General features: G+C 33.9%; 1 protein-coding gene across 5 annotated transcripts in view; it reads left to right on the top strand.

Annotated features, from left to right (window-relative positions):
* The window catches only part of LOC138710756 (uncharacterized), a 290182-nt gene that overhangs the window by 144991 nt on the left and 125687 nt on the right, over positions 1-19504 (top strand). The window contains exon 1 of one of the 5 annotated variants that reach the window (XM_069841856.1): positions 3772-4474. The exons of the other annotated variants lie outside the window; for them this stretch is intronic. Within the exon in view, the coding sequence (XP_069697957.1) occupies positions 4293-4474 (182 nt within the window). The 5' untranslated portion in view covers positions 3772-4292. Of the gene's footprint in view, positions 1-3771; positions 4475-19504 lie in introns of those variants that run through there. 5 annotated transcript variants of the gene reach the window in all.

The raw sequence follows: 19504 nt of genomic DNA, 5'->3' as shown, positions 1-19504 counted from the left end.
GTTTGTTACGCGTAGCCTGTAGCCTATATAGCATCACTGTCTTTTTAAAATACAGTAAAATTAATTATTTGTTGCGATTTAAATCTGCTTATTCTCTTCAACGTACATGTACGACATGCAAGTTAAAAGCCGATATTATATGCGAAGAGTGAATGACAATCGCTTAATGTTTGACAGTGGAGTCCAGTTATCTAACCGTGATGAATATTGTTGTTTCATTCGTAGGTTTTTCTTTCTTTTTTTGTCCTACTTTAACTTTCCTTTTATCCTGCTCACATACCGCTGCGGATAGGGGAGGAAAATTCATTGGATCGTACACTAGAAATCTTAAAAATGCTGATCTCCCTGGTCATGGGACCGACATGAAGCAGCGCCAGCGCTGAGACATCACAGAACAATCACAAGGCAACGGACAAACAACCAGTCTCGTTAACGGAAGATAATTTTTTTCCATTGCCTACGCCGGGAATAGAACATTTGTTTGGGAAGCGCATGCGTTAACCACATAGCCACAACGGCTCTAAGTTTTATGTGAATAAATTATAAATAATCAGTTGGTGGAGCGTTGGTACGTTTAACCAAAGGTCCCGGGTTCGATGCCCGGCCCCGGAACAATTTTTCCCTCGAAATTATTCAAATAAACTTTACAGGGAGTTATACCTGAAAGGTTGATTTGTATAAATAATCACTTTTTAATTAGTGACGAAAAATATTACTGTATTGATATTAATACCAATATATGAATAGCTATATCTTTGAAATGAAATGGCCGTGAGTCGATTTAGAGCTAGTATTATTTTCAGGACGTCTCTAATACTTTCTAAAGCTTCCTTAAGTTATATGTTCTAAATCACAAACGTTAGAATTTGACGCATGTTCCGATCTCAATAAAGAAGTTTTTGATATGATTGCCATCTAATCACATCATCTTAATCTTGGGCTTATTGGAAAAATTTAGTAACTACATAGGAAAGCAATGAGACCAACGTTTTCTAGTAAACCCACTATATAGGCTATCGGCTATACAATTTTCTATCTCGGACAGAAACAGTTCTATAGCTGCAATAAGATCGTCCTCTGGACCAGTAACCAGCTGAGAGTACCCATGCTGATTTCAGATCCAAGAGAAGGAAGGATTTAATATAACACATAAAAATTGCATAAGGGAAAGAGATGTACGGAGATGGACTAATAGGAGATGAAATTATTCGACAAAAACAACTGGAAAAATTATGTACAAAGAAAGAAAGTATCCGCATTCCAACACAAGCGTTGTACAAAATAACAGCTACCAATAGAAAATAGGCCTGCAGGATGTCAGAGAATATGAAAAGAAACGTGAACTCATCCTATAATATTAATAATATTTATTAGCAGCTAATAGACTTGTTTACAGTGCAATGTTCTGCCATTATCAAATCTTACATACAAATCTTAAAATTAATTTCAATTACATTTATATTACAAGTTAATCAGAGGAAGTATATAATTTAAAATTAATTAATATTACTTTACAATTACTTTCAACATTACATGATCTAATAACACATTTACCCGTAAAACTAATTTCATTGGTTAATTACTTTTAATTTTACAGAATAGGTCCATTAGTGTTTAATTCTTCATTTCGGATGAAATGGTAAATTATAGTTTTCCAAATTAAAATTCCTTCAGTTTGTATAGTGGCTTTTCAATAATTAGATGTTTATTTAATTCTGATATATATATATATATATATATATATATATATATATATATTTACTACCTTTCATTGCTTTACGTTATAGGCCCATAGGTAATTTATTATACAATTTTTATCTAACTACTAGTGGATTTTTTCATGATTTTTTTGTATCCTTATACATTTATATATATATATATATATATATATATATATATATATATATATATATATATATATATATATATATATATATAATTTTCTCCTGATTTTGGAACAAAGGAGTCTCCTAATCAATGTTGTATTGATAATGATGATTTAAAACATAATTAAAGTACTTCTGCCGATAAGGCAAATGTTACACACGGAATTTATTAGGAAAAATGAGATGTTATCGTATTCCGGCCGGGACAGAAATAAAAAAATAATGAAAGAAATAGGTCATGATGATACTTTCTCTTACGTTTTATGAGGTCTGTTACAATTCAGTTTCATTATCATTTTGAGAATTATATTGCGGTTCAATTCAATTGGACTATTATTTAAAAGACATACCGTGTGACACAGAAATAGTTGACAAATGGTAAACATTACTCTAATTGGAGATACAATTATTGTAAACTATGTTCACTATCGAAAATGTTCCAAATGTGCTCCATTTACTTGAAGGCAGTGCCTCATTCGATCCTGACATTCTTCTGTCACGCTTAAAAGTGTTGCAGGTGGGATGTGCTCGATAACATGGGTGATCCTTGTGTTTCAAGTCATCTATAGATGTAAGCTCTGTCTGAAAAACGTACTGTTTCACAAATTCCTATAGAAAGAAATCTAGGAGTGTGAGGTCTGGTGACCGTGGAGGCCATGACTGAGGTCCATCTCGTCCAACCTAGTGCACACCAAACATCTCATTTAGTTTCTGGAGAACTGTTAGAGCATAATGTACCGTGGCCCCACTCTGTTGAAAGCACATTCTTATCAGTTTGTTCAGTAGAAAATCATACAGGAAGCAGTCCAGGAATTTCCCATGTGTGTTGGTTTACATTTCCATTAAAGAAATATGGTCCCATAACCATAGGGCCTATCACCTAGTATTCCACACGACACCATAACTTTTGGAGCACCAGGGTTGTTAGCTTCACGAATCCATCTTGGGTTTTCTTTGGATCAGTATCGTGCATTTTGTGTATGAGCGTGCCCATCCAGAAAGAATAAGCATTCGTCACTGAACAGTACATGCTAAAAGAAGGGTCGAACAGTACGCAAACGCTGTGTAATTCAGTTGCAATATATTCACCTCTTCTTACATTGTGTGTAAATGATATAATTTGTAGGGGTTAAAACGTGGAAATTTCAATATTCTGCGTACAGATTCTTTACTGATACCACTTTCTCGAGCCATATAGCTCACTGACCTTTTAAGGCTGGACGTCATCTTCGTAATCACGTCTAAATGTCACTCAGATTACGGATATCTTGAAGGGAACACGTCATTATGTTATTTTGTACAATAATTATTTTAGTTTAGCAATTAGTAAATGTTTCCCATTTGTCAACTGACTTCTGTGTCACACGGTACATAAATGAAATCGTTTAATACGCACCATTTCCCCCTCCTTTACGTCATTGCATCAATCCATATTGTCCGTCTGACTCCATTATCTACTTATTTATTGCATAGGGTGTACCCATCTTGCCTGTTGTAGTATACAATATAATATGTAATCCTTAAATCTGTCTTTACTAATCTAAAATTGTGCATTTGCAATAATTACGTTTCATGCAATCCAATAGATTTCATAAATTCTCTGTCACTTTTTAAAACATATTGAATATAGAAAAAAAAATCGTATTTAGTTTCCAAACAGTCTCATTGTTTGGTTAGTTCATCAGCTCTTTATTCGTTAATGAAACGGTTTTAGACCTGCATTAAAGTTTAGAAGATAAGGAAACGTAAAAACACGCAAGAGGGTTTTAAGTAAGGCATGACAGTATGTGGCAGGTTGCGGCTAAAAAACTAAAGGAAGGGCTCCCTGGAATGACGTCATATCAAAGGGTTCTATCTCCATGGTCAGTCTCAGTGGTATTCCAGCTCAGTCAGTGTTCGCTACTCCCACTAGCAGAACGGACGCGCTCGCTTCATCGCCGCGAGCTGCCAACGGTTTTAACAAAAGACGATAGACCAACTGACTCGCTTTACATGCTTCAATTGTTTCCAAAGCGCGCCGGATTCTTCTTGTGACAGGCACTGGTATTTAAGTGCCAAGAGCATACGTGTGTTTGTTGGTGTGTGTAATATCGTTTTCTTTTATTACCGGTAAAAGAAAGTGGGTGTGAAGAAGAAAAGACAACAAGTAAAAAAAAAAAAAAAAACAAATGAACCAAGCAACATAGCCAGTTTTGAAAGTGTGAGAATAATTTCTCTTTCCAAACGCAGCATTATCATTCCAAGGCCAGGTGTGTTCAAGTGCATTTCTCGAAAAAGCGAGCTCGCTATCTGATCTTCAAGTCAAGAACCACTGTAACACATTCTTGTTGGGATTCTTGTGTTGTGACATCGATCGTTGAAGAGCGAGTGATAAACATTTTGAGGATTTGCAGATCTTGAACAAGAATGTCGTCCACAACGGGTGTGAAAGTGGATCCTTCCGATCCGAACGTACGTCGTTTGGTGTACAATATGTACCGAGGGATGCTGGGAACCTACAACAATAAGGCAAATGACATTATTGGTGCTCTTCCAAAGGAAATGGTTCGGGAGGACCAGGGCATAGCCCGCCAGTTGGAGAGTATGATGTGAGTAGGCTATACTTTTCACTATTATATGAACCTTATATTACAGTAAAATAATAATAATAATAATAATAATAATAATAATAATAATAATAATAATAATAAATCCTTTTTGTGCTTTTGCTTTATTCAATTTCGGTGACATTCCATTTTTTTTGTACTGTCTTACCTCAATCCTATTTCAATTTAAATCAAAATTTTATTTGTATTACTAAACTATCTGGTTATTTTTGTTATTCTTGTCACGGTTTGCCTTATATGATGATGTCTTTGGTAAAAAGGCGGTAAGGAGTGAAAAGTATTAAATTATTTTTATTATTATTATTATTATTATTACTATTACGTTATCGTAATCAATCACTATAATCAGTCATTCATACAGATATTAAATCGTTTTAAACCCAAAAAGATGCGCTTTTCAGATCTCATTGTTTATTATTGTTATTGTTATCATCATTGTTAGAAATATCAGCATCATCATTATCATCATTAGTACTTTTTGTTGTTTTTAATCCTATTCAAACACGGCTGTGTTAGTTTATGGAATAATAACATGGGATATTTTATGAAAATGTAATTATTTTGAACTTCATAATATTAACAATGCCCGCTTCTTTGGTTTAGTTGATAGCGCATGCGCTTCTCAACCGCGTGATCCGTGGTTCGATTTCCGTTGTGGACAATGGAAGAAATTTTTCTTCCGTCCAAGGGTCATGTTTGTTTCTTGTCAGTGTTGTCTCGGCGGTGGCCCTGTGTCATGCTGACCGCAACACTAGGGAGCGTGTGTTTGTATAGTACGTGGTTCAAGAGCAATAGGCCCCAAACCCTCGACACCGGAAAAGTAAGGAGGTAAAGACAAATATAGAAAATACTAATTCGTCGAAGAAGTGTTAAGTAATATTGTTGTCTTTGGAAGAAAAAGTTCAGGCTATTTTTTTTTTTCCAAGTGGTTCAAATTATTTTGTATGCACGACTTAAGGCTCGTGTTATTACTGGGATGACTTCTGCTTTCGAATTCCGCAGGCATTGAGAACAACACATCTTAGCATTTCAAAATATTTCCCGTCTCCTTTTCTCACGAGGCGTATGGAATGACAATGTCTATTTTGGAATGTTTTCTCATCGTGCTTTCGCTATCATATCAAATTTATTATTTGATATTAACCGATTTGTCTTTCCGTTAAAACTTATGTTTTATTCATTCCCACTGATATTTTCTGTGATTATTTAATATACAACTTAGGCCTAACTGAGAGAGAGAGAGAGAGAGCGAGCGAGAGAGAGAGAGATGAAAAATACCGTACATGACATCTTATTTCTAAGTTTATTAATATTATCATTATCATAATCGTAGCCTTCAAGGACTAAAATTTCTGTGAAAACTTAAAAGAGTAATAAGAAAACTATTAGACAGGTACCTAGTCGTCAGTACTCGCTGAAATGGGTAACGGGTCAGCATCTCTTACTCGTGGGTAAAAGACGCTAGCCCGAGGGTGCACTGTGCTGATGACCGCTGTATTAGACTATAAGTACGGTTATTACTATTGTATTAACAATTGAAATATTACAGAGAACTATGGTGACGAAGATAGGCTATGTAAATGTAGGTGAAAATATTTTGTTGAAACCATAAGAATAAAATGTACAAAAACGAACTAAGTAAAATATAAAATACATAAGGTATAGAATAATGTATTTTAATCCAAGACTCGCTTTATATGAGCTCCAAATATAGAACACGCTGGAAACGTAGTAATGCATACAGAGTGGCAAATGGACTGGAAGCGAATGAATTAAAGAGACCAACGATATTATGTATGTAAGACATATAATGTGAGTTAATAATTCTGAAAGAAGCCAATAGATGTCAGGATGAGAAGTAATATGATTTTAAAAGATTAAAAAATTGCAATTAGGTCTATATCCTCATTAAACGGTTTTACCACAATGTTCAATCATAAACTTAACATGTCGGAAATCAATTTACATTTCTTTTTACACTCCAATCACATATCCAATTGCTTAGCCTTCTCTTTCTTTTCATGCATCTTTCCATGTAAACGAATTAAGTAAATATTATTTGTTTCAAAGGCTATAGTATAGACGAAGGACTAAGAGTTGTCAATCCTATTTTTTTAGGTATAGAAGAGAAAAAAATGAGAAATTATTATCTAAAGATAAGTCTAACAAATAAAACATTTTTATATGGGATTGAATAGTAAATATTTCCTGGGCGGATCCATTCATTTAGACTCATATTGACCCATTGTGCGGTTTATATACAATGATTGTTCCAGTCTGTGGGTTAAGAGGCAGGCATTCGTGAAATCGATGCTGAAAGACGGGTCATTTGCCTCAGATTTGACAGAGTCATATCCCATATCCAGAAGAGATCTGATAAACTACAGGGCTCAGAGCCGCAAAACAAGTCGATATCAGCATTGAGACCCGCACTACCCCCGAAGATTGAACCCAGTCTATTTTTTAACTATTACAGATGATAATTAATTAAATGAGGGGAAATTGACGTGTAGGTAGAACGAAAGAATTAAACGGAGTTCCCAGAGAAAGCTCTCTACAACGTCTTTCTTAAAAATTTCCATCATGAATAGGCACGAGATCGAATCCGGGTAGCTTATGGGGAAGACTAGTGCGCTAGCGCTGAGCCACACACACACACACACACACACACACACACACACACACACACACACACACACACACACAGAATGAAGGTGAGGTTTCTGACATGTCAGATTTTTAAAATAGAAACTCGATATTCGAAGTAACGGAGTCATGTACAGAGTATATCGCCGCAAAGACAACACAGAACATACAAGATAAGCAACACACACTCAGACGCTAGGAAATGAGATAATCTCCTCTTCCTGCTCGGATCCGGCGAATACCCTTTACCCATTTCAGCGAGTGCTGACGGCCACTGGATTATCTGGTCGGGTTTCTTTCCGAGATTTTTATTAACAATAAGGCGAATAATCAAGCATAAAAAGTAACGAAAGACTTGCAAAAATATTGTTGCGTTTTAAACTAGAACAGAGAAACTCAAGGTGGTCTAGAGACGAAGATTATGTAGAGCCCGGATGTTAGGCAAAATGCCTTTTTTAAACTGAGCGTATGCATGAAAGACCTATTAGAGATAAACACGTTTCCACACATTTGGGGACGATAGGCCCAATTTTTATTTTGCTTTTTTTTGCCTATTGTAGCTCCCGTTGCCTATTTTAAGATTAAATGTTTTTTTTTTTAGCCTTTTTTCGTCGTTATTGTACATTTTCTATATTTTAATACATTTAAAATAAACCGCACATAAATTATATAAAAAAAAAAAACAAAAAAGAACGGTTGTACACATTAAAAATATATAGGACTATTCACCTCACACAAATATTTGCTGAGAATCTTATTCTCCAGCAATACATATGTTTCCAAGAAGTCGTAAACTTTTCTCCTCTACCGACTCCATCTTTTATAGCCTATCACTTAACAAAGATGTTTGAACAGTAAAACCCTCAGTGCTCAGATCACTTCGAGGTTTACCAGCGAAAGAAAAGGATGAGGGAAGTATTAAAAGCAAGTCTCCAGGTCCCGTTTCCGTTGTCACTTGCACGCACAAGTCACGCGTACTTTGAAGTCTCTAATTCGTTCTCACACCTCTCTTTCGGTTTTCCTCGATCTCTGAAAGAAAGTAGAGACAGTCCTTCTGAAATAAGTTGTTTTAAATTTGCTCCAATTACTTCAGTAGAAGTATAAAGATCTTTTTCCACCATGAAAAACGTTCTCCCTGATAGGCGGCTCACTATGACAGTTGACAACTTAAAAAGCATCTTGTTGTGACATGTAACCAAGGAAAGTGAGTACCCATTGGGATAGTTTATTAAGTATTTGTCTATTTTTGTCTGTTTCCATGAATAATAAATGCCTCTTTCACTGCCTATTTTTATTATTTTTAGTGCCTATATGCCTGCCTATTTTAACCAAAATAAATGCCTAAACATCCGGGCTTTAATGATAAGTTTCATTCTTTATGGGAAAGGAGTGTAAGGTCTATGCTTGGAAGTTGAGGGCAAGGACGACGCTATTTTTGTTGTTATTGATGATGATGATGATGATGATGACGATGATGATGGTGGTGGTAGTGGTGGTGGTGGTGATGATGATGATGATGTCTGATATGTAATATTTCTACTGTATGAACTATTTGAGTAATGCGAGTCGTCCTAGGCATGATGCCTTAGGCCACGACGCCATGGCGCGGAACCATAAATATTTATGGGCTTTCAAATTAAAATCGAAGCTAGAAATGACACTCCACATGACTGCTTTCTAGTTGGTTGTTTTTGGCATTGCAATGCCGATAGAATTCTAAATAAGCAATGCCAACACACGAGGTTAAAACTGTAGTCATTGCTTTATCTATATGCAGTATATGATGTAATACATAGGCTTTCTTTAAATAACATGTAATAAGACGTATGTACGTCATAAGATCATTCACAGGAAATGGCGTCATTTTTTGTTGATATGAATAATTTTTACTTCTTAAAGTAATCTTCAAAGCCAACCACTGTATTCACAGCGCGTAAAGCGAAACTTGATTACTGCATAGAATCAGTATACAGTAGTGGGTTTGAATCCCACTCATGAAAGGAATATTTTTTTTATTCTGAATGTCTTAATTAGGGGCTCGATGTCGTACCAACCCAAAATTAGGAGATCCCAATGTGTGGTAGTTAGTAATTCCTTACTTAACGTCCCCTTTTCAACTAAAGACTATTAAGAGACTATGGGATGCTGATATGGTGATAGCAAGGAGATGTGGCAATCACAGTGAAAAGGTGATAATGATGATTACTGTGAAATGAAATATGAAATAATGATATGGCGACGTTAAGATAATGTGATGATGACAATGGGATAATGATAAGATGGACCTAGGAAAATATCTAATTAAGTAATTAGTAATTACATTCTGGGCTGCAACCTGCATGACATATAGCTAATAATGATTGGATAGGGGAAAGAGAAAAAGTTTTCAACGGTTTTCTGCGCAGAAATGGAATGTTCAAAGAACATCAGTAACATTAAGTAGTAGATATTGACTTGTACAATATTTGTGTAAATAAGGAAATAAAATAAATGACAAATATACTACATACACAGTAGCACACAAATTACAAATAGTATTAATCTTCTCCACACTATTCAGTAATATAGTATGCCCGGTCTGGCAAGTTACCTGGCTGAGGTTTTTTCCAGGGCTTTCCCTCAACCCAATACAAGCAAATGCTGGATAACTTTCGGTGCTGGACCTCGGATCCATTTCACCGGCATTATCACCTTCACTTCATTCAGACGCTAAATAACCTAAGATGTTGATAAAGTGTCGTAAAATAACCTACTAAAAATAAAAAATGTATATGTAGTATGTAATATCAAAAATAATTATTTACGGTAAATACCTAAAATATTACTAATAATTAACAGAACATAAAATCTTGAAGTGTATTATGTGAGAAACGAATGTAGATATCTTATTCATGTATTAATATACTTATTTTATGTTTGTTATTACATTATAAACCTACATATTTAATGTTGCTTTAACAATCGAAATACTATTCTATTTGCAACTATACAACAAAAATGTTTTGTTTGCTCCTTATGAAATTAGTTTTTAATTTATTTTATTTTCGTTTAGTTATTTATTTAATGACGCTGTATCTATTACTCGGTTATATAGCGTCGATGGGATTGGTGATAGCGAGATGGTATTTGGCGAGATAAGGCCGAGTATTTGCCATAGATTATCTGACATTCGCTTTACGGTTGGGAAAATCACGAAAAAACCTAACCTAGTAATCAATCTAAGTGGGAATCGAGCCCGCGCCCAAGCGCAACTCTGGATCGGCAGACAAGCGCCTTAGCCGACCATTGTAATAGTGATGGTATTAAAAACGATATATTGAATAAACATCCGTCACTGCACAAAGTGGAATAAGATGCTAACGGTTTATTACACGATATTAAAAAAATAAAGACAAACAACAATATAGGCCTAAAAATTAAATAAAAGTTGATGTACACAATAAGTGAAAAGAAAGAGTGTACTCCCCATATAATTACACACCTTGATCCAGAAGATGACGACTATATTGTGACCACGACACCTTATTTATCCACGCTGTGATATGGCGTATTAATGAATATTTGTATGCCAATAATATACAATATGCATAGCCTGTGCTGCCTGAGGTGGCAGCTTAATTTCGCGCCAATCTTAAGTCCTAGGATTTCTTACGTTTGGTAATTAGTAAATTCTTATTTTACTATCAAGTAAAGAAATTAAGTGACAATAAAACAATTGTATGAGAATGGCAGTGATCCATTGATATGATGAGATGGCATTAGAAATATGGCAATTAAAATTAGACATAAGGGGCCGTATTCATAGACAAATTTAGCGCGGGCTTTCGGTGGATTATCAGCGTTTTTCGTATTCATAAACCAGTGTTAGCGATAGGATATGATTTGAATTCTGTACTAGTAACCAGTGGATAGCCGGGGCTAGCTTAGTACGCTCGTAGCGCTTGCTGCGAAATGTCTATGAATACCACCCAAGATGACAATGGGATGATTATATGACGGTGACAGTGAAATAATTATATGACAATAATAATTTGATATGACTATGAAATAAATATGACAAAAATTTTGAGAGCCAATTAGTCTGTGTGGAAATTTATCAGACATATCAATAAAATTACTTTTTCCATAAAAATAGTAACAATAAGACAAATAGATTACCGCTACTTTAACATTCCTAATTTAGTGAAAATAAAACCGCTAAGTTCAGGTCAGCGGAATCATTTATATTTGTTTTATTAAATTCCAGATATTTAAATTGCAAGAATTTTTATTAACTAGCTAACCACACATAAAGAAGTGCTAAAAAATTCAGATCAGCTTTAAGTATATTCGTGCTTGTGAGAGTTAAATTAATGTTAATGTGAAATTGCTTGAGAAATTTATTGTCAAAGAAAACCATATCGGCCTATTTCCTGTTCTATTGATTTAACAAGTACTATTATTAAGGTATTGAAAGGCATTCGATATTTAATGTAAATTCTGTTTACATTCTTGTACAATCCAATTCTTTGTCATGAAGTGTCTTCATTTTGAAGGAAGAAATATACTCATAATGTATGTTCTCATTTTGATAAACTTATAATTATAGCTGTGACAATGAGGTGACGTAACTTCCACGTAAATGACATTAAAATGACAATGAGATTATACGACGATGCCAATGAATTTAAGATATGATGGCAGTAAGATGATATGACAATGACAATGAGAGATGATAATAGGAATTATATGATACAACAATGACGTTCACAAAGAGATGATATGGCGAGAATGAGACGAAAACATGGCGATAAGATTATGTGAAGATTATAATGTGATACGAGAACAACAATGAGAAGATGGCATGACGATTGCATTACGATATTATTGTAACATAATTGAAACAGTAGTAGATATAATTGCAATCAACGTCAAAATATTCAGAGTTGCCTTGGAGCTTCTCTGTCCACAACGAATCTCAAAAGATCTTGTTCGGACCGAACAGTGAGGAGGTGTGAGTTAATTCTCATTGTTTGTCCTTCCGATGTTTGTTCGAGAAAAGTCCGAATATAGGCATAGGTATTCTACAATAGGGGTATGAATACACTTGACAGGCATACAATATTTAGTCCTAGCCATTTATTCCATAATTTATAGGTTATGAGGCTCAGACGACTGACTCATAAAACATGTGGTCAAGCCATGTTCCTACTTGGCTTTGTTCACTGCCTTATCCACTGCAGGTATGACAAAGGAACGCGGTGAAAGCGGACAAGAGGTGCGGTTTTAACATGTCAGAATCCGACAGAGTTACATGTGACTCAAAAACATACATTTCCAACAGATTTGTAGACAGCTGCAAAATAACGTACAAAAAGAGAAAACTGTGATTAATTTTTGGGTATAAAACAGGAAAAAGAACTCTAAATTTTTAATATGGGAAGAAAATTGCAGACAAAAAAAAATTGTACAGGCACGTTTTGTATTTATAATGTTGTGTTGCTAGCCTAGTGGTTACCATTATTGTCATTGAATTTAAGGTTCATGGATTCAAATTTGGCAGAGGGCGATGCATTTTTAAGCGCAATAAAATTCCTTTCAGAAGGGAATTAAAGTTTGGGGATGTGCGGCACTTTAGACAACTTGTCTCTAAATGAGAGAGTTATAAGCAAAATTTGTCGGCCATTTTCCGTTCGCTTCAAAATTTTGAAGTAACAGAGTAGACTCAAATGAGAGCCCTTAGTGCTTTTTGACTTTTCCTCCTACAATAACATATATAGGATGTTTCAGGAGGAGTTACTGCCACTTATTTTCGAAGACATTTTGAGCAAAAGATGTTATATAGGCTAAACATAGGTCCTATTCTCAATATTTTCAGAGTTACACCAATTTGAATTTGTTTGTAAAATACATTTTTTATTTAGTTTTAAGGGAAAACATTATTACAAAAGAGAATGAGCTATTCAAAAGTTTAGTATTGTTTATTTAATTGGTTAGTATTCTGAAGCAAACAAATGTGTTGTGAATTGTTTAGTTGTTTCGTACAGAATTTTTTTATTTCAATTTCTAACTACAAAATTGCATTATTCTTCCGCACTTATCACAAAAATTGTTACAAATCACACCACTTCCAGCGATTTGATTCTTTATAGTTCAATTTTGCATAGGCTACTAATATACAGTCTTAAAGAGTGTACAAGAGTGGCGTGATTTGTCACATTTGTTGCGATAAGTGTATAAGAATAATGTAATTTTGTAGTTAAAAATTGAAAAAAAAAAAAAAAGAAAGAAAGAAAGAAAGAAAGAAAAAGAAAAAGACTGTACGAAGCAATTAAGGAATTCACAACATATTTTTATATTTTCAGAATGCTAGCCAATTAAATAAATGATGCTTCTGAATAGATCGTTCTCTGTTTCTAATATTGTTTTTACCCTTAAAATAAAAAAAAAGGTATTTTACAAACAAATTCAAATTAGTGTAACTCTGAAAATATGAAGAATAGGACCCGTGTTTGTATGACATTTTTTGCTCAGAATGTCTTCAGAAATAAGCTCCATAAGTGGTAGTAACTCCTCCTACATTACCCTGCAGATTCAAAATGGGTTCATTTAATATAGATTGAAAAAAATATTGAATATAAATTCCTTTGACAGAGCGCTGGATAAGCATAATAAAAAGATGGGTAGGTAAACTTATAACTCTTACCTCAGAAACCAGAAGAAAGTTAAGTCCAAAATGTCCATTTTGAGATATGCTGAGATGAATATTCCATTCTGCATACAGCTTTATGGTACGCAACCATCCATCCCTGCAATTCGGGAGTACCAACATCAAAACAGGCATAGGTATATGAATCAATCATAACCTGAAAATCCATAATTTGGCTCTTACTTCCTTTTTCTTTCTGACGCAAGAACTTCTGTATGATCGGAATGCACCTTAGTTCCCCATGAAAGTGAAGGTGAGGAGGAAGATGAAGAAGAAAAAGGTGACGATGACTGCGATGAATTGTATAGTGATATATTATGTAGTAGAGAGAGTAGTATATAGTAGCTGGAGCACACTAAACAATCTGACAAGAAGTAATATTTCCGACCTTTTTTTCAAGGTACTATAAAACTAGGCAGAACGTTAGATAAACTCGTGACTGATATACTGTAGCGTCATTAATTAACCTATGAAAAATATGCAAATAAGTGCAGTTGTTGAAGGAGTGTGTATTTTTATTTAATAGTAACATGCAATAACTAAGATAGCCACTGTTTTATGTACTGTACATATTGTCAAATGACCAATACTAAATCTGTTCATATTCCTTTCTCTTCGCCAGATGAATTCACATTCTCCACATGATTTTCTTTTACTACCCACACAGTTGGAAACAGAAACCTGTTGCTCCTCATTTATTGCTGCTGTGTCTCTGTATACGTATTCCTCCGTGAGGCTGTCAGAGTTCTTTTAATAATTTTGTGTTTTGGAAAATGTTTGTTCAATCTATGATATTTATGCTACTTCTTCCCTTTAATCCTAATTCTTTGATTTGGTATTTGCAAGTTACCACTTCTTGATCTATTTCCTAACCGGCTAAGTCTACATTAATTTTTCAAAATAACCCGAAAACATTCCAGAATCTTGCGCAAAGCTTATACAACATTTGCACAATAATTTTTCATTTCTGTATTTTTTGCGACAATTATTTATTTTCTGCCTTAAGCCCTGGTCACTCTTATAAGTCTCAGGAATGTTTTGATTTTCATTTCTTTTAAGATAAAATTATTATTACATAGGCTTACTGAATTATGAATGTGATTGAAAATTATTTTCAAATTAATGTAGACCTAGCCGGTTAGAAAATAGATCAAGAAGTGGTAACTTGCAAATATCAAATTAAAGAATTAGGAGTAAAGAGAAGAAGTAGCATAATATCATAGATTTTGCTTAACATCTATTGCTCAGTACCTTTTTTAACATTGCTCATTCCATTAATATTTCATTTAAATTTAGATTCTCCAGTACTAATTAGTTCATACACATCTCCGATTTCATGTTCTCCATAACCATCTTCGTTTCGGAAATTTTCTCAAGTCCAATGTAGTTGAAAAATTTTTGCACATTTGGATTGAAAATTTGTTGCATTTTTAGAAGTCGAGCAGCAAAATACGACAAATGCGACTGTAGCTTAAACCATGTTAGAGTCTATAGTGTATACCATTGTTTCCCAAGCTGGTCGGTACTACCTGCCAGGGAGCGTTTTTGATTTTCTGGACGGGGGAGGAAAGGAGGCAGTAAATTGTACGGAGACAATAGCGGAGCGTTTAGGTTTTTATGGATTTTACACGGATAATTTTACTCCAGTATCAATAATAGTCTCCCGATAGTTAAAGAGAAAAATATTAGTATGTAGAAACAAACTGAGATGTTAGAAATAACTTTTTCGATATCACCAATACTTAAAACGTTAATTACGCCAGTAACAATAATAGGCTCCCGATAGTTTAAGAGAAAAATATTCTGTAGAAACAAACTGACTGAGATGTTAGAAATCACTTTTTCGATATCACTAATACTTAAAACATACATTTCCTAAAAATTATAGAAATAATTTCTTTCTATATATCACAACATGCGGAAGGAATGTTATCTATGATAAGTGGAAATATTTTTAAGGAATGTGAGCTGATGTCATAAATCTGAACGTATTTGAGATAATGCATGTTTAATTTATAGTATTTTGTGATAAGATTGTGACAATAAATTTACAAGTTCTTTATGGTCACATCTGTCTTTTGTTCATATAATTTATCTTATCTTGAAATCTAAATAAACTTTGTTCATTAAGGTTATGTCGTAAACAGAAAGAGTCATAACAACTCTGGAACGCAAATGATTCACTACGAATTCACAAATTTCTATCAAGATAACGTGCAGAGTAGATAGCAGCATCCGAAATCTCACAATTGTCAATTGGTAACCCTTAAAGAGTGGATGTTTTAGTATTTTTATCGGGTATTTTGTGTTGTCTTTAATTCGAAAGTGAGCGTCGTATTAACCTTAGTTCACAGTACTTGCTGCTGTACGGTACCTAAAGAGCAAAATGTAAGGAATATCAATTGACTGAAATCTACTAAGCATATAAAATTTAATTTTAGCATAGAAAGTAATTTAAAAAATCTGTGTCTCTTGGATTAAACGTACTTTGTGATTCTATTTTTTACACTTTTGCAACAATTCAGTTCTTCTCTCATGTTGTGAATGATATTATAGGCCAGTCATGTCAATTGATGCCCATAGGAGCAAGCGCGCGCTTTAGAGCTCAGGAGAGCCTGAGCGCTTTACAGCGGAAAGGAAAGAGATAGACGAAAGAGGTAGTATATGCCGCTTGGTTGAGCTATATTCAGGGATGACCAGCACTGATTCAATAGATAAAGGGAAGATAACTTATTAAAACTGTATCCATGTTAATTGTTAGATTTGTCTGAGAAGTATAAGTGCATTATAAGAATGTCAATTTAATTTTAATGCTCATTTTTCACAAGTTTGATTTTTTTATTCAAAAGAAAAATTTCCTCAACTTTTTTTTATAGAAAAGTGAAATTTTCAGATATAGGCCTATTTATTTAGTAGCCTTACAGAATGTTTTCGTAAATCTAATATACCGTAAATACGTATTACTGAATATAGTGTATTAAAAATTTTGAAAATATTCACATGGAAATTGTTTGTAAGGAAATGAATTAACAAAGCAACTACTGTTACATCATAAGCAAAAGATAAGTGCCCATGTGTTGTAAAATGTCAGCTCTATAGCTTCAGCACATTTCGAGAAAATTATTTAATATTCTAATGATAGGAAGTTGCTAACCAATATCACCTTAAAAGCATAATGCGATAAGACTTTTGTTATGAAATATTAGTTACACTTAAAAGATTATATATATATATATATATATATATATATATATATATATATATATATATATACTCGTATATACAGCACCTAGGTAACTTTGCTTTTTACTGTAATATTGTTTTGATTAGTTTATTGATTACTTTTATAAGGCTAAAGGTACCATCAATATCAATTCCAACTTCTCATGTCATACTCAATCTCTTTTCTTGGGATATCATTTTCTTTATGAATGATGTGTTTCATCCATTTAGCAAAGTATAGTTGTACTACTATGGAATGTACGTGGATATTCCTTCTTAACTCTTTATTATGTTATTAACATTTAAAACACAACTGCAATATTAAGAAATTGGTATTAGTACTTTTGTTTTACAGATAATATAGATAATATCAAACAGAAAGAAGCCATATAAAAATAATGACATAAAATTTCACGTTCCGTTTGAAGTTCGTGCACTACTGTTTTCTTAATCCAACAGGCTGCTTATTCATATACACAACCCTTCCTCTTTCCATACTTAGCGCTTGATGCCCGCGCACGACGTCAAAGTCAGAAAAATGCGCTTGCTTTGACATCACTGTTATAGGCCTATAGAGTGGAGCAAAAAAAACAATGTAATCGAAGTAGTATCATTGATTAAGGTATGTTTATCACACAATTACATGTTCTACGTGCTTTCCATCATTGAGAACAACAAATTCCATGCGTTCGATGATGTTAGACACCATATAAGAGCATTGTTCAGGGATTACATCTCCAATTACTGAGTCAGTGTTCTCATGTAGTTGCAAAGTTCGTGGTGTGGGTGTGAACATGCCCCACAGAAACGCATCACATATCGTCAGGTCCGGACTCCTAGCAGGAAAAGGAAAGGCAGTGGCCTAACCCACGACGTACCGCTGCCAAGGATGGTCCGTCATTTCGTCCGGTACCATTATTTCTTAAGTAATACTTCACACCCCAAATCCGTTCTTCTAATGTGTGCTGCATGGTGATCCGTCAGTCAGCAATTATTTGTAAGCATGAGGCATTAAACACGTAAACAATTCCGACATAAAACACCAACTTAATCTCATTTCGATATTTCGGTTATCTTTTTTATTTTAGCCCCTACTTTAGAGTATATTTTCTTGAAATATTGTTTAATATTTATATTTATATTTATTATACAGCCAAACATGTTTTAGTTTATTGGATTGCAGGGAAAGGCATTCTTCATAATTCCAAAAGTAAGCCGCTTGATTTTAATTATACATTTGTTGGTGTAAATGAATGTATGTGAAACATTTTGCATAATTTCCCATAAAATAGCTATACATATAGATTTATTTTTATGGTATATAATATAATTTTTTCTATTTAAGAAAATCTACTTTAAAGTAGGGGTTCTTAAACTCTTTTGGGCAAGACCCAAAGTCAACTAAGGAATCAACTTGCGCGACTCAAGGGTCTATTTTAAAGGTAAAAAGTGCTAATGTAATAATACCACAGAAATAAGTGTAGAAGTTTATTATTATTATTATTATTATTATTATTATTATTATTATTATTATTATTATATAGAAACAGACATCGCGTTATCGTGATATCTTTATTATTCGTAAAAGTGTAGTTATGAAAAGATTTATAATTTTAAATGAAGTGTTCTTTAATCAGTTTATTTTCGGAGAGTTATGGGGACCCAACCCGAAAGCCACTTCGACCCATAGATTAAGAACCCCTTATTAAAACTGACATGCATATTAGGGGACTTAAGAGATTTATAGATCTAATGAGAAAGTATGCATAGTACTAGTCTATTTTTTCAAGTAATCAATGTGGCCCGCCGAAGTGGTGTGCACCTTGAAAATGGGTCACAGTCCTGCCATCTATCCGCAGTATGCGGAACCCGAATCAGTAAGTAGACACATAAACACACACGAAATCGATAAATCAGTAACTAATCGCTTACGTAAAAATTCACCCACGCTTAACATAAAGAATTGAATCTAGTGAATTCTAACAGTATGTAACAGTTAATTTTAAAATATAACATTCTAGAAATTAAAAAAAAAAATCACTGTGTTAAAATTTGTTATTGTTGTTTAGTCAACTCCCCGAAGGCAGATCTGAACCTCTCAAATTGACACCAACAAGGCACCACTTATGAGGCAACTAAGCCAGGAGATAATGAGGTAGGGAGGCCAAATACTTTCCCCCTTCTTTGAATAAGTCGCCGAATAGCTACATATTACACTAATCAGACTTCAGATGTATGCAAGCAATAAATTATTGTTTTTCCTCTGATACATATCAAGTGAGAAGTATACTGCCTGATAATAGATATACTGTACATATCAGCCAAAACCTCAGTCAGAGAACAAAATAGGTTACAAAATGTTAATGTACCTTAATATGCCGTTTTTAGACTTTTATTATATTTTAATAGTAAGTATTGTAAAGTGACTCAAAAACAAATGAATTAATTTTTTCTTA

Source organism: Periplaneta americana, chromosome 12 (genome assembly GCF_040183065.1).
Source record: "Periplaneta americana isolate PAMFEO1 chromosome 12, P.americana_PAMFEO1_priV1, whole genome shotgun sequence".
NCBI lineage: Eukaryota > Metazoa > Arthropoda > Insecta > Blattodea > Blattidae > Periplaneta > Periplaneta americana.
The sequence above is the reverse complement of the archived record's forward strand: the minus strand, read 5'-3'. Positions and strand labels throughout refer to the sequence as shown.